The 12,617-nt window shown below is 40.4% G+C and overlaps 1 protein-coding gene across 1 annotated transcript in view; it reads left to right on the top strand.

The window, feature by feature from the left end:
* The window catches only part of LOC126187388 (autophagy-related protein 2 homolog A), a 495,539-nt gene that overhangs the window by 464,143 nt on the left and 18,779 nt on the right, over positions 1 to 12,617 (top strand). The window contains exon 36 of the mRNA XM_049928440.1: positions 1,128 to 1,362. Within this exon, the coding sequence (XP_049784397.1) occupies positions 1,128 to 1,355 (228 nt within the window). The 3' untranslated portion in view covers positions 1,356 to 1,362. The remainder of the gene's footprint in view (positions 1 to 1,127; positions 1,363 to 12,617) is intronic.

The following is a 12,617-nucleotide window of genomic DNA, read 5'->3' as shown; positions in this document are numbered from 1 at the left end:
TGAGTAAAACGGAAGTAATATCTGGCGTTCGCAGGGAAGTGTTCTAGGCCCTCTATTGTTCCTGATCTATATTTACAACATAGGAGACAATCTAAATAGCCGTCTTAGATTGTTTGCAGATGATGCTGTCATTTACCATCTTGTAAAGTCATCAGATGACCAAAACAAACTGTAAAATGATTTAGATAATATATGTGTATGGTGCGAAAAGTAGCAATTGACCCTGGATAAAGAAAAGTGTGACGTTATTCACATATGTACTAAAAGAAATCCGCTAAATTTCGATTACACGATGAGTCACACAAATCCGAAGGCTGTAAATTCAACTAAATACTTAGGGTTTACAATTACAAATAACTTAAATTTGAACGATAACATAGATAATGCTGTGGGTAGAGCAAACCAAAGACTGTGATTCATTAGTGAAACACTTAGAAGGTGCAAGAGGTTTAATAAAGAGACTGCTTACACCACACTTGTCCGCCCTATTCTGGAGTATTGGTGTGTGGTGTGGGATCAGCATCAGATGGGACTGACAGATGACATCAAAAAAGTACAAAGAAGGGCAGCTCATTTTGCCTTATCATGAAATAGGGGAAACAGTGCCAAAGACATGATACATGAATTGGAGTGGCAATCATTTAAACAAAGGCGTTTTTTGTTGCGATGGGATCTTCTCATTAAATTTCAATCACCAGTTTTCTCCTCCAATTGTGAAAACATTCTGTTGGCCTCCACCTACATAGGGAGAAATGATCGTCACGATAAAATAAGAGAAATGAGGGCTTGCACAGAAAAATTTAAGTGCTTATTTTTCCTGCATGCCGTTTGAGAGTGGAATGGTAGAGAGACAGCTTGAAGGTGGTTCATTGAACCCTCTGCCAGGCACTTAATTGTTAATAGTAGAGTAATTACATAGATGTAGATGAAAAAATTAAATCTCTGTAAATACAGAAGCACAATTTTCCCACGTCCTTCAATTTTAATATTTTGACACATCAGTAAGAATGCTATGATAGTTTATAATTCTTGAAATTTAATATTTTGACAGTGCTGAGATTGGATTTTTAGGAGTGCTATGGATGTTTACAATCCCATTTTCTAATGCTTTACATCTTAATTTTCAGGGATTAGGTGAGACTGCTCAAAATATTGTAAGAGTTGCTAGTGAAGAACATGAACAAAAGGGTATGTCAGGAGCTGTTGGTGGTGTACTACGGCAGATTCCTCCAACTGTTGTTAAACCCATCATTTTGGTTACTGAAGCAACAGCAAATGTTTTGGGTGGAATGCGAAGTCAGCTAGCACCTGATGCACGCAAGGAGGCTGTTGAAAAATGGCGAAGTGATGACTAAGTTTAAGGTAATAATTACATTCTATCATTGAAGCTTATCAGGTATTTAAAAATACCTAACCATCAGATACTAGTGTAATATCACATGAAGGTCTGTTTGCTTTGCAGTAACAGTACAAGAATACTCTTTTTACATTCTCATTTTGTTTGTGTAGCTGTTGAGCAGTGAATTTTGAACATACATTTCTTGCAATTTTTTTTGGATGTGTGAAATTTATTATAATTGTGTTAGTATCTGATAGTACTTTATCAACTACACTGTAGGAAATACGGCAACCAGCCACAAGTTTTTCTGTAATGATTTTAATGTATCATTACTAGTATGGACGTGAGCCCATTCTCGCACAGTAGCATTGACTTCTGTACAAGTTTTATGTTTGTGCCCTAAAATATAACAAAGTTTTTGTGATTGCATAGTTTACAATCTGTTTTACATTTCTATGCAAAAATATAACATTTTTTGTGATTACATAGATTTATACTTCTGTATGCTCTACACATTGTACTGACTTCATGGGGAAACAGAGTTTTGATTTCCTTTTACAATCCATGTTGATCAGTGAACTGAACAAAATAAAAGATGGCAAATACAACTCTCTACATTGGCTGCTCATTTCATGTGTGAATGGATGTGATACATGTGCAGATATACAGACATGCAAATGTATGGTACAGTGTCATATCAGACTGCATTTAGTTCAGTTCACTGATCAACATGGATTGTAAAAGAAAATCAAAACTTTGTCTTGTAATATGTAAAGGAGGACTTTTCATGAAGTAACTACAATGTATAGAGGATATATAAGTGTACAACTATGTAATCACAAAAAATATGAGACACAAATGTAAAACTTTCTAACAAGTCAGTGCTAGTATTCAACAATAGGCTCAGGCTAAAAACTAGCAATGGTGCAATAAAATAATTTCAAAAAGCTTGTGACTGATTGCAGTATTTCCTACAGTGTCATCTGTGAAAACAGCTGTGGTATTCTCTAACCAAAATGGATAAAATAATTTTATAAGCTTTCCAGAAATCAACCATTGCCTAACAGAAAGGCATATAAAACATTATAATGGATGCTGATTTGGACAAAGGAAGTCATGACAGATACTAAAAAACCTGCAATTTTTGTCAAATGATCTCCTGTTTAACAAGTTTTTTTGTGATATTCTACAAGACAACTATTTTAAAGTGAAGTTATTAATTTTTGCAGTGAAAATTGCACATGAACAATGTTTGAGGTACACTAAATTCTTCTGAACAAACAGGAGCTTATGTGTAGCAGAGCACTTCAGATATAGCTTTTCAGACAATACTGAATTAACAGCCAACATTTAAGTTATGTAGGTACTAATAATTAGGTTTTTTTGAAGATAGGTCAAATATGATAGCATAGCTTCAACAGAAATAGTGTCAACTGCTAGTCTTGGCATTGGAGGCCTCTAGTTTCTTAGTTTCTCCTTTATTCTAGTTTGACCCCTTCACTTAGGGATGTATGTTTCCAGTCCCCCCTCCCCCTCTGGTGCATCTGAGCAGACCCCATTAAGAGGGGGGGGGGGATAATTGAAACACTGGCCAAAACATTGCATATGTTCTGAGTGACAAGCTACTGTAAAGGATTTTACGTATATTGACAACTACCATGGAAATATGGGGACACCCACCACTGTTGATAGCTATGTGAGTTCTCTTTCCATGTGTCTATTATTTGTTTGAAAGACTTGATTGATACTTGTTCTTTTGAAGTTATTGTAGTGTAAGTTTCAGATATAGAGTTGTGTTCATGTCGAGAACGAATGTCTCATACTGGAGCCTGTCCCAGACCTAGGATTGGACATGATAAATCAGTGGTTGTGTAACAGTCATAATGTGTCTGTTGATTTAACTTATGGATAATTACAGATGACTGAAAACAAGAAAAGATTTTTTATAGTAACATGTAAAATTTTTCATAAGGTTTAAAGTATTGTGGGACCAGCTGTGAGAGGGAATGATAGACTTACATTTTGAGTTGGTGGTGCGGTAATTGAGTTGATGATGTGTTAACATTAAAAACCACACAAATAAGATTGGGTGGAAGTTGAAAGCTTAATATTTGATGAGGTCACTGTGCTCAGAAAGTAGTTCATTAAAAAGTAATCACAGTGTTCTGGCTCCTGGGTTCAATCCCAGCCACTGTTTAAATTTTGTCTTCAGCAATGGTGGGCAAAGATTTTCAGCAGAAGAAACCACCCTATTTCTGCTAACGGTCCTGTTGAAGAGGGCCGATGGCAGAAAGAGCTTCAGGGCACCCTCTTGCCCTTTAGATAGGAGCTGCCCCTGAAAGGCAGAGGAATCAGCAATGATTAATGGCATGAAGATGCAAAAGCCTTGGAAACCACTGCATTAAATACACTTTATGTGTATCCACAGGACATGTGACTATTAACTGAAAAAGTGTCATGATGATCTCTCCACTGGCAAAAGACAAGTAATTATTCGAAGGGTAACATTCTATGAATTGGAGCATGTAATGTCAGAAGTCTGAATGTGGTGAGTAAACTAGAAAATCTGAAAATGAAATGTGAAGACTCAGTCTTGATATCATGGAGTTCATTGATGTAAAATGGAAAGAAGATAAAGATTTCTGGTCTGACAAATGTAGGGTAATATGAACAGTAGCAGGAAATGGTATAACAGGAACAGGATTCAATATGAGTAACAAAGTTGATCAAAGAGCTAGTTACTTTGAACAGTTTAGTGATAGAATTATTCACATTAAATTGACAGCAGACCAACTCCAAGAACAATAATTCAGGTATAAATGTCAGTATCATAAACTAGAGATGAAAGACAGAGAAGATGTATAAGGGCATTGAATGGGTAACAGCATCTAAAGGGAGATGACAATCTAATAATTGTAAGGTACCACATGGTGACTTGCGGAGTATGTACGTATATGTAGATTGGAACACTATCATAGGGGAAGGACCTGAAGATGATGATGTTACAGGGGAATATGGGCTGAGCAGTAGGAATGAGAGAGAAGAAAGACTAATAGAGTTATTTAGAAATCTACAGCTGGTAATAGTGGTTATACAGTTCAGAAGTATCAGGAGGAGAGGGTGTGCTTGGAAAAGGACTGGAGTCATGTGAAGGTACTCACAATTTAGTAATGATGAATAATAGTCTGAAGTTTAAGAGAATTGTGATGAAGAATCAACTTGGAAAGAAGTGGGATACTGAAATACTAAGAAATGATCATGTACATTTGAAGTTCTCTAATTCTGTGGACTTCAAAGAAACCCTGGATAACAGAGGAAACGCTGCAATTAATCGACAAAAGAAGGAAGTGCAAGAATGCTCAGGAAGTAGCAGGAATACAATAATATAAGCCACTTAGGAATTGAATAAATAATAAGCACAAGGAAATTAAGGTGAAACAGCTACAGGAAAAAGATTAAGAAATCAAAAAAGAAGTGGTCATTAGAAGGACAAATTCAGCATATGGAAAAATCAAAACAATCTTTGGTGAAATTAAAAGCAAAAATGTCAATATTAAGAGTGCAGGAGAGAGTGGTCAGATGGAAAGAATGCATTGTAGGCCTCTTCGAGGCTTGTCTGCTGATGTAATAGAAGACGAAATGGAAGTTGATTTCGAAGACACAGGGGATCTATTATTACAGTCAGTTTAACAGAGATGTGACATACATGCAGTCAAACAAGGAATTTTTAAAATCACTGGGAGAAATCACAACTAAAAGGCTATTCCAGTTGGTTTGTAGAATGTATGAGACTGGAGACTTGCCATCTCTTAATCTCACTGCTTTTAAAAGTTTTTACTAGTTTTCCTCAGTCTTCCACATTTTCTGCTGTCAATGGTATCCACAGCATAGTCTTGTTCAAATTTCTGCGAATTCCTAGGGGAACAAACTGTTGAGGTCATTGATCCCTAGACTTATACACTACTTAAACTACCTTAAACTAACTTATGCTAAGAGCAACACATGCACACTGATGCCCGAGGGAGGACTCGAACCTCCGGTGGGAGGGACCACGCAATCCGTGACGTGGCGCCTCAAACCACGCAGCCACTCCACGTCTCAGCATAGTCTTTTTAGATAACCTAGATTCATCCATCCATTGTACAAGACCATGCCACATTAATTATTTATGTTCAGTGTCAGTTGTTAATGATCTTTCTACTGCCATTTGTAACCGTACATCTTTGTTAGGTAGTTTATCTCTTCTTGATATTACCAATGACTGTCTGAACACATTCATTTTGGTGGCCACCAACTTCTTCTTGTTATTCTTTGTAACTCTCCATTTTTCTGACCCACACAACAAGGAGCTTTTAATTAGAGTTTCATAGATAATGTATTTTTATTTCTTTCCTGTTTTTCAACTCTAGAGAATTGCAAACAAGAGTCACTTTTCTAGTCACAGCTATTTACTGTGTAAGTTCTTGATCATCTTTAGCTTTGGTGTCAAATTCTACTCCTACATATGTGTAACTATGGGAAGCTGGAATTTCTTCTGTATTGAGTTGGATGCTGGTTGGTTCTGTCCCTGTAGTGTGGTATTTTGTTTTTTGGATATTATGTTCTAAGCTCCATTGTTTATGCTCTTCCTGTAGTTTCCATGCCATATATTGTAAATCATCTTTTTTGTTGGCAATCACAACTTGACAGTCCACAAATTGCATTGTATACAAACAGATTTCACCAATATCTACCATTCCTCTGAATTTTCTTTTCCATTGACTTGCAGCTTTTGCTGCACATATTTTAAACTGGGCAGGTAACACGACAGTATTGACACAAACAGTCGTTGATAGGAAACCTTTGAGACAGTCTACAAAGTTTTATTCTTGACTTTGAACGATTATACATATTTTGGAGAGCCCTTATTAACCCATTAGCTTATACAGCAGGCTCACAAGTGGCTACATGTTTCAAGACTGATATTACATTGCTGGCTGTGAGATGGTCCAGGCAGCTATAGCGTCTTCTTAGTGTTTCTTTTCTTCTGTCAGCATATGGCGTGCCATATTATATACCTTTATAAAGCTGAGAAATTGATCGATTTAGTGGTGTGTAACATACTCAACTTGAAAATCCCTTGCAGATTAAAACTGTATGCCGTACTGAGACTCGAACTCGGGACCTTTGCCTTTCGTGGGAAAGTGCTCTACCAACTGAGCTACCCAAGCACGACTCATGCACCGTCCTCACAGCTTTACTTCTGCCAGTACCTCGTCTCCTACCTTCCAAACTTAACAGAAGCTCTCCTGCGAACCTTGCAGAACTAGCACTCCTGAAAGAAAGGATATAGCGGAGACATGGCTTAGCCACAGCCTGGGGGACGTTTCCAGAATGAGATTTTCACTCTGCAGCGGAGTGTGCACTGATATGAAACTTCCTGGCAGTTTTAATCTGCCAGGAAGTTTCATATCAGCGTACACTCCGCTGCAGAGTGAAAATCTCATTCTGCATATTCAACTTATTTTTATATTTTGCAAGTTGGTAAGCAATCATTTTCAGGGTTTTTCACCAGATGTCCAGTAGCAAGCAATACTGCACAGTTAAAAGTTTCTCTCAGGTGAGGAAATCAAAAGTCTGTTGAATAAAAGTGACAGTCACATCTCTGTAAGTGATACTTTTCACAGTTCTGATAATAAAGACAGTGAGGTAAATGATACTAGTGAAGACTGTGAGGAAAGTGAAACAGATAGTGATAGCGATGTTGCAGCAACAGCTGTGTGTTGCTAAAAAACAGAAGGTAGAAGAATGGAAATGGGGAATGAGTCACGATAAACCTTTCAAACTTTTATCGTCTGGTTCTAGTGGCCTCAGTCCTAGTATTCAAAGACAACTCCCTTAACAACTAAACCCCTTAGAAATGTACAGAAAAATGCATCATGTGTCTGTCAGGGGAGGATGTAGCAGTAGAAACAAATAGATATGCAACAGATTGGTATAAACGCCTTCAAAATCAAACAGTGCTTGGTTTCCTACTACATCTGATGAAATTCAAGCATATTCTGTTTTATGTATTCTTATGGTACAGGTTAAGAAGCCAACAATTCAGTCATACTGGTCCATAAAAATCAATTCATACTTGCTTCTTTTCTAACATCATGCTGTATAGAAGATCCTTAGATATTTCTAGCTTCCTTCATTTTGTGAATAATGAAATTGCTGACCCTGCAACCTGTCTGAACAAGTTGCAGCCTGTTACTGAACATGGCAAACAAAGTTTCCAAAGTGTTCATGATCCTGAAGAAGATACTGCAATTGATGAAAACCTCATGACATTCAGAGGTAGACACTGTCACATCCAATTCAAGCCCCAATAAATGGCACATTTCAGAGTAAAATTCTTCAAAATTTGTGAATCAAATACTGTCTACTGTTCAGGATTTGATATTTATACAGGGGAAGAAATCTGAGCCAAGCAATAAAGAAATCCCAGTTAGTGAAGTTGTCGTTATGGACTTCACGCAACTGTATTTGGGCAGTGGTCATAAAGTATATGTTGACAACTGGTACACTTCCCCATCATTGTTTGTAACACTCACTGAAAGCGGCACAAGTGCCAAAGGGAAAATTAGATACATAAGATGAAATATGCCAGACCAGTCCCTGAAATCAAAACTTTACGAAGAGGTACTTGTGTTATTTTCACCCAGGTTCATGGCACTGAAGTGGATGGATAAAAAAGAAGTAAATATTCTATCCAACAAGGTAGGAAAAGATAGATTTTACTGTAAAAAAAGGCACATCAAGTAGCAGACAGGCTCAATTAAAAGATACATGTAGGTTTCAGCCACAGCCTTCATTGGTAAACACACACACACACACACACACACACACACACACACACACACACACACACACGTATCCACCAACTCCAGCACCTTGGGCCAAAATGCAACATCATGTGGGATGCAAGCAGTGATCTGGAAGGGGTGGAAAAGGAGAACGGGAAAGTATAGTAGTGAGTGAGTGGTGAGAGGGAAGAACGCTGTCTGGTGGAGTGTGCAGGGACTAGACTCCAACAGGTGCATTGTCAGGAGGTTATGGGCAGAGAGGTGGAGAAAAGAGGAACAAAAAGTGTGAGGAGAGGGAAAGATGGGTGAATGTGTTGGCAGAGGGCTGTAAATAAACAAGGTGGAAGACGAGAATGGGGAGATGATGGTAGGACGTAGTGTGTGTAGGATATGGGGACAGTATGTTGCTGTAGGTTAAGGCGAGGATAATTATAGGAGCAGAGAATGTGTTGTAAGGATAACTCCAATCTGCGCAATTCAGTAAAGCTGGTGGTGGAGGGAAGGATCCATGTGGCTGGGACAGTGAAGCAGCCATTGAAATCAAGTGTGTTATGCTCAGCTGCATGTTGTGCAGTAGTGGGTTCTACGTTGGTCTTGGCAAATGATAGCAGCAGGGCTGGTAAAGGACATGGCTGCTTTCAAAGGTAGCCCAGTGTCTGATGGCTAGTATAAACCTATAACAGGACCGGGATAGGAAATGCTGGGTGGGTGGATTGATTTGCATCTGGGTCTTCCACAGGGATATGATTCTTGTGGCAAGGGGTTGGGATTGGGAGTGGCATAGGGATGGACTAAGATGTTGTGGAGGTTGGATGGGTGTTGGAACACCACTTTAGGAAGGGTGGGAACTATCTCAGGTAGGATGTCCCTCATTTCAGGGCACGATTATAGGTAGTAAAAACCTGGTCGAAGGAAATTGGTTCCATTGTTTCAACCTGGGGTGGCACTGGGCAATGAAGGGGACACTCCTTTGTGGCTGGTTTTTGGGGGTAGTGGGAGAATTATGGTCTGGGGGTTAGTGCCTGTCTGTGACAGCCTTGGTGAGAGCCTCAGCATACCGAGCAAGGGAATTTTTCCTACTGCATATACACTGTACCTGTGTAGCCAGGCTATATAGAAGGGATTTTTTGAAATGAAAGGGATGACAGCTGTCAAAATACAGGTACTAGTAGTGGTTGATGGGTTTAATGCTGCCAGAGGTGTGGATGGAGCCATCAGAGAGGAGGAGCACGTGAAGCAGATGGGAAAGATTGTTATGAGGTTATGAAGGAACGAAGACAGGGTGTCTTGGCCCTGAATCTTGATCATGAATATATCATCTATGAACCTGAACGAGACTAGGGGTTTGACATTTTGGGAGGCTAGGAAGGTCTCCCCTAGATGGCCTGTAAAAAGGTTGGCATAGGAGGGTGCCATAAAGGCCTGGCATAGGAGAGTGCCATGCAGGTGCCCATGGCTATGCCACAGATTTGTTCATTTACTGTCCCTTCAAATGAGAAGCAGTTGTGGGTAAGGATAAAGTTAGTAATGCGTGTGAGGAATGAGGTAGTGAGTTTGGAATCTGATGGACGTTGGGAAAGATCGTGTTCAATAGTGGTAAGACCATGGGCATGAGGGATGTTGGTGTATAGGGAGGTGGCATAAACAGTGATGAGTAGGGATCCAGGAGGTGAAAGGGTAGGGGTGGTGGAGAGTCGGTGAAGGAAGTGGTAGGTGTGTTTGCCATAGGAGGCTGTATTACAGGCAGTTTGTTGGAGGTGTTGGTCAGTGAGTGCCAAAATTCTTTCAGTGGGGCACAAAAACTAGCCACAATGGGGCGTCCAGGATTGTTAAGTTTGTGGATTTTGGGGAGCATGTAAAAGGTAGGTGTGTGGGGTGTCATAGGAGTGAGGAGAGAAATGGATTCACGGGAGATGTTCTGGGAAGGGCCGAAGACCTTAAGTAGGGATTGGAGTTTTTTTTTTTTTACTTCTGGGATGGGATCACGCTAGCAAAGTTTATAGGTGGAGGAGTCAGACAATTGGGGGAGGCCTTCTGCCATGTAGCCTCTGCAGTTCATCGCAACAGTGGTGGAACCTTTATCTGCAAGTAGGATGATTAGATCAGGATTTGATTTGAGGCTGTGTATGGCTGTTCTTTTCTTATACTGAGAGGTTGGTGTTCTGAGGAAGGGACCTGGGGAAGAATGGTGAGGCCAAGTTAGAGTAAGGAATTCCTGGAAGGTGACCAGCAGGTGGTTAGATGGTACGAACTGGAAGAGGCAGGGCTCAGTGTTGGAATTAGGGTTGTTTTGGTTGGAGGGATTAGTGGCAAAGAATTGCTTTCATTGCAGGGATCAGGAGAAGGAGAGTAGGTCTTTGACAAATCCAGCATGGTTAACTTTGTGTGTAGGGCTAAAGGTGAGGCCTTTGGATAGGACTGAAACTTCTGTTGGGCTGAGGGTTTTGATGGAAAGGTTAACAACAGTGTTATGGGGAAGGATCATATGCCTGTGGAAGACCCAGATGCAAAACCTGCCCAAGCCAACCACCCAGCAATTTCTATTTCAGTCCTGTCACAGGTTTATCCTGCCCCGTCAGGGGCTGGGCCACATGTGAAAGCAGCCATGTCATTTACCAACTCTGATACAATCATTGCACAGCTTTTTATATTGGTATGACTACCAACCAGCTGCCCACTAGAATGAACAGCCACCACCAAGCTGTGGCCAAGAGCAAAGTAGACCCCCCTGTGCTACAACATGCAGCTGAGGATAACACACTTGATTTCAACGGCTGCTTCACTATCCAAGCCATCTGGATCCTTCCCTCCACCACCAGATTTTTTGAATTGTGCAGATGGGAGTTATCCTTACAACACATTCTCTGCTCCTATAATTATCCTGGCTTCACCCTAGACCAGTAAACATACTGTCCCCACACCCTCCACCTGCTACGTCCTATCATCTCCTCCCCATTCTTATCTCCCACCTTGTTTATTTGCAGCCCTCTGCTATCACATTCACTCTTCTTTCCCCCTCCTCTCACTTTTTGTTCCTTTTTCCCCCCATCTCCCAGCCCCATAACCTCCTGACACTGCACCTGTTGGAGTCTAGTCCCTGCACACTCCACAAGACAGTGTTCTTCTCTCTCATCACCCACACACTATGATCCTTTCCCGTTACCCTTCCTCTCCTACTCCAGATTGTTACTTTCATCCCACATTATGTTGTGTTCTGGCTTGAGATGCTGGAGTTGACGGTTGTGTGTGTGTGTGTGTGTGTGTGTGTGTGTGTGTGTGTGTGTGTGTGTCTGTCTGTCTTCAGTGACAAAGGCTGTGGCTGAAAGCTACATGTGAATGTCTTTTAATCATGCCTGTCTGCAACTTGACATGTTTCCTTTATGGTAAGTAGCACTCTATCTTTCCTGCATTGTTCATATTCCTACCAGGAGTTTCCATTGTTTGATTTTTGCCAAACGCCTTTCTTCCATCCTACAACTCTGTGATATTTACCTTTGTTACTCTTCTCTATAGTATGACTCTTCTCAGTGTCTGTTATTTCTCTTCGTTTGTGTATTTATTCACCACCTTCCAAACTGCATCTATTTGCAAGCCACACTGTATCAACAACCACCCATTCACAACACAGACTTCATGAACATGTGGATTGTTCATGCAGCATATAATGCCCCAGATTCTTTCCTCTGATAGTTAATTACGTTTATTCCTATTGATCCCACTTCATCCCTCATCCTGACATACTTTAGAGTCTTGTCTTCCACACCTGTCTGTGTCACATGAACTTTCAATCCTTGATGTAACCCATCCCCCTCCCTCTCTCTTCACTTATTACAACAAACACGCATGCACGCACGCGCGCCCACATGGACGGACACACACACACACACACACACACACACACACACACACACACACACACACCTCATCGTTCCTTTTCACCCATGTTTCTGTACATTTTTGATGTATTTGTGAGTAGTTTTAGTGGTTGCACACGGTTTCACATATTCTTGTGTATTTTTATGTATTTTTGCCTATTTGTGCATACATGTGTGTATTTTTCAATATCTGTGTGTGTACATATTCTTTGTGCATCTTTTTATATATCCAGCTTCTCTCACATCTGTCAACACGTATTTTGCCTATTTCTGTGCCATTCCCTTTTCCTTTGCACCATTCTTGCTACGACAGACCCTTGCTCCATCTTTCTGCACCAGTTTAGAAGAGTTTCTCTTTCTGTGGCTAATACCCAGTCACACATCCTGTTTCTCAAATGCTGGTTAAACCATGGAATCCCCCCAAATGACATAACTGTAAAGATTCATTTCTCTGGGTCCCACTCCTCCTTTCACAATGAGCTACATCTTTTCAGATTCCACCAATACCTGGCCTTCACAAACCTGGTACAGCAAAAACATATCTACATGGCACAGGCATGCCAGAACCACCTC

The sequence above is a fragment of the Schistocerca cancellata genome, chromosome 5 (assembly GCF_023864275.1).
Source record: "Schistocerca cancellata isolate TAMUIC-IGC-003103 chromosome 5, iqSchCanc2.1, whole genome shotgun sequence".
In the NCBI taxonomy this organism is placed as follows: Eukaryota; Metazoa; Arthropoda; class Insecta; order Orthoptera; family Acrididae; genus Schistocerca; species Schistocerca cancellata.
The sequence above is the reverse complement of the archived record's forward strand: the minus strand, read 5'-3'. Positions and strand labels throughout refer to the sequence as shown.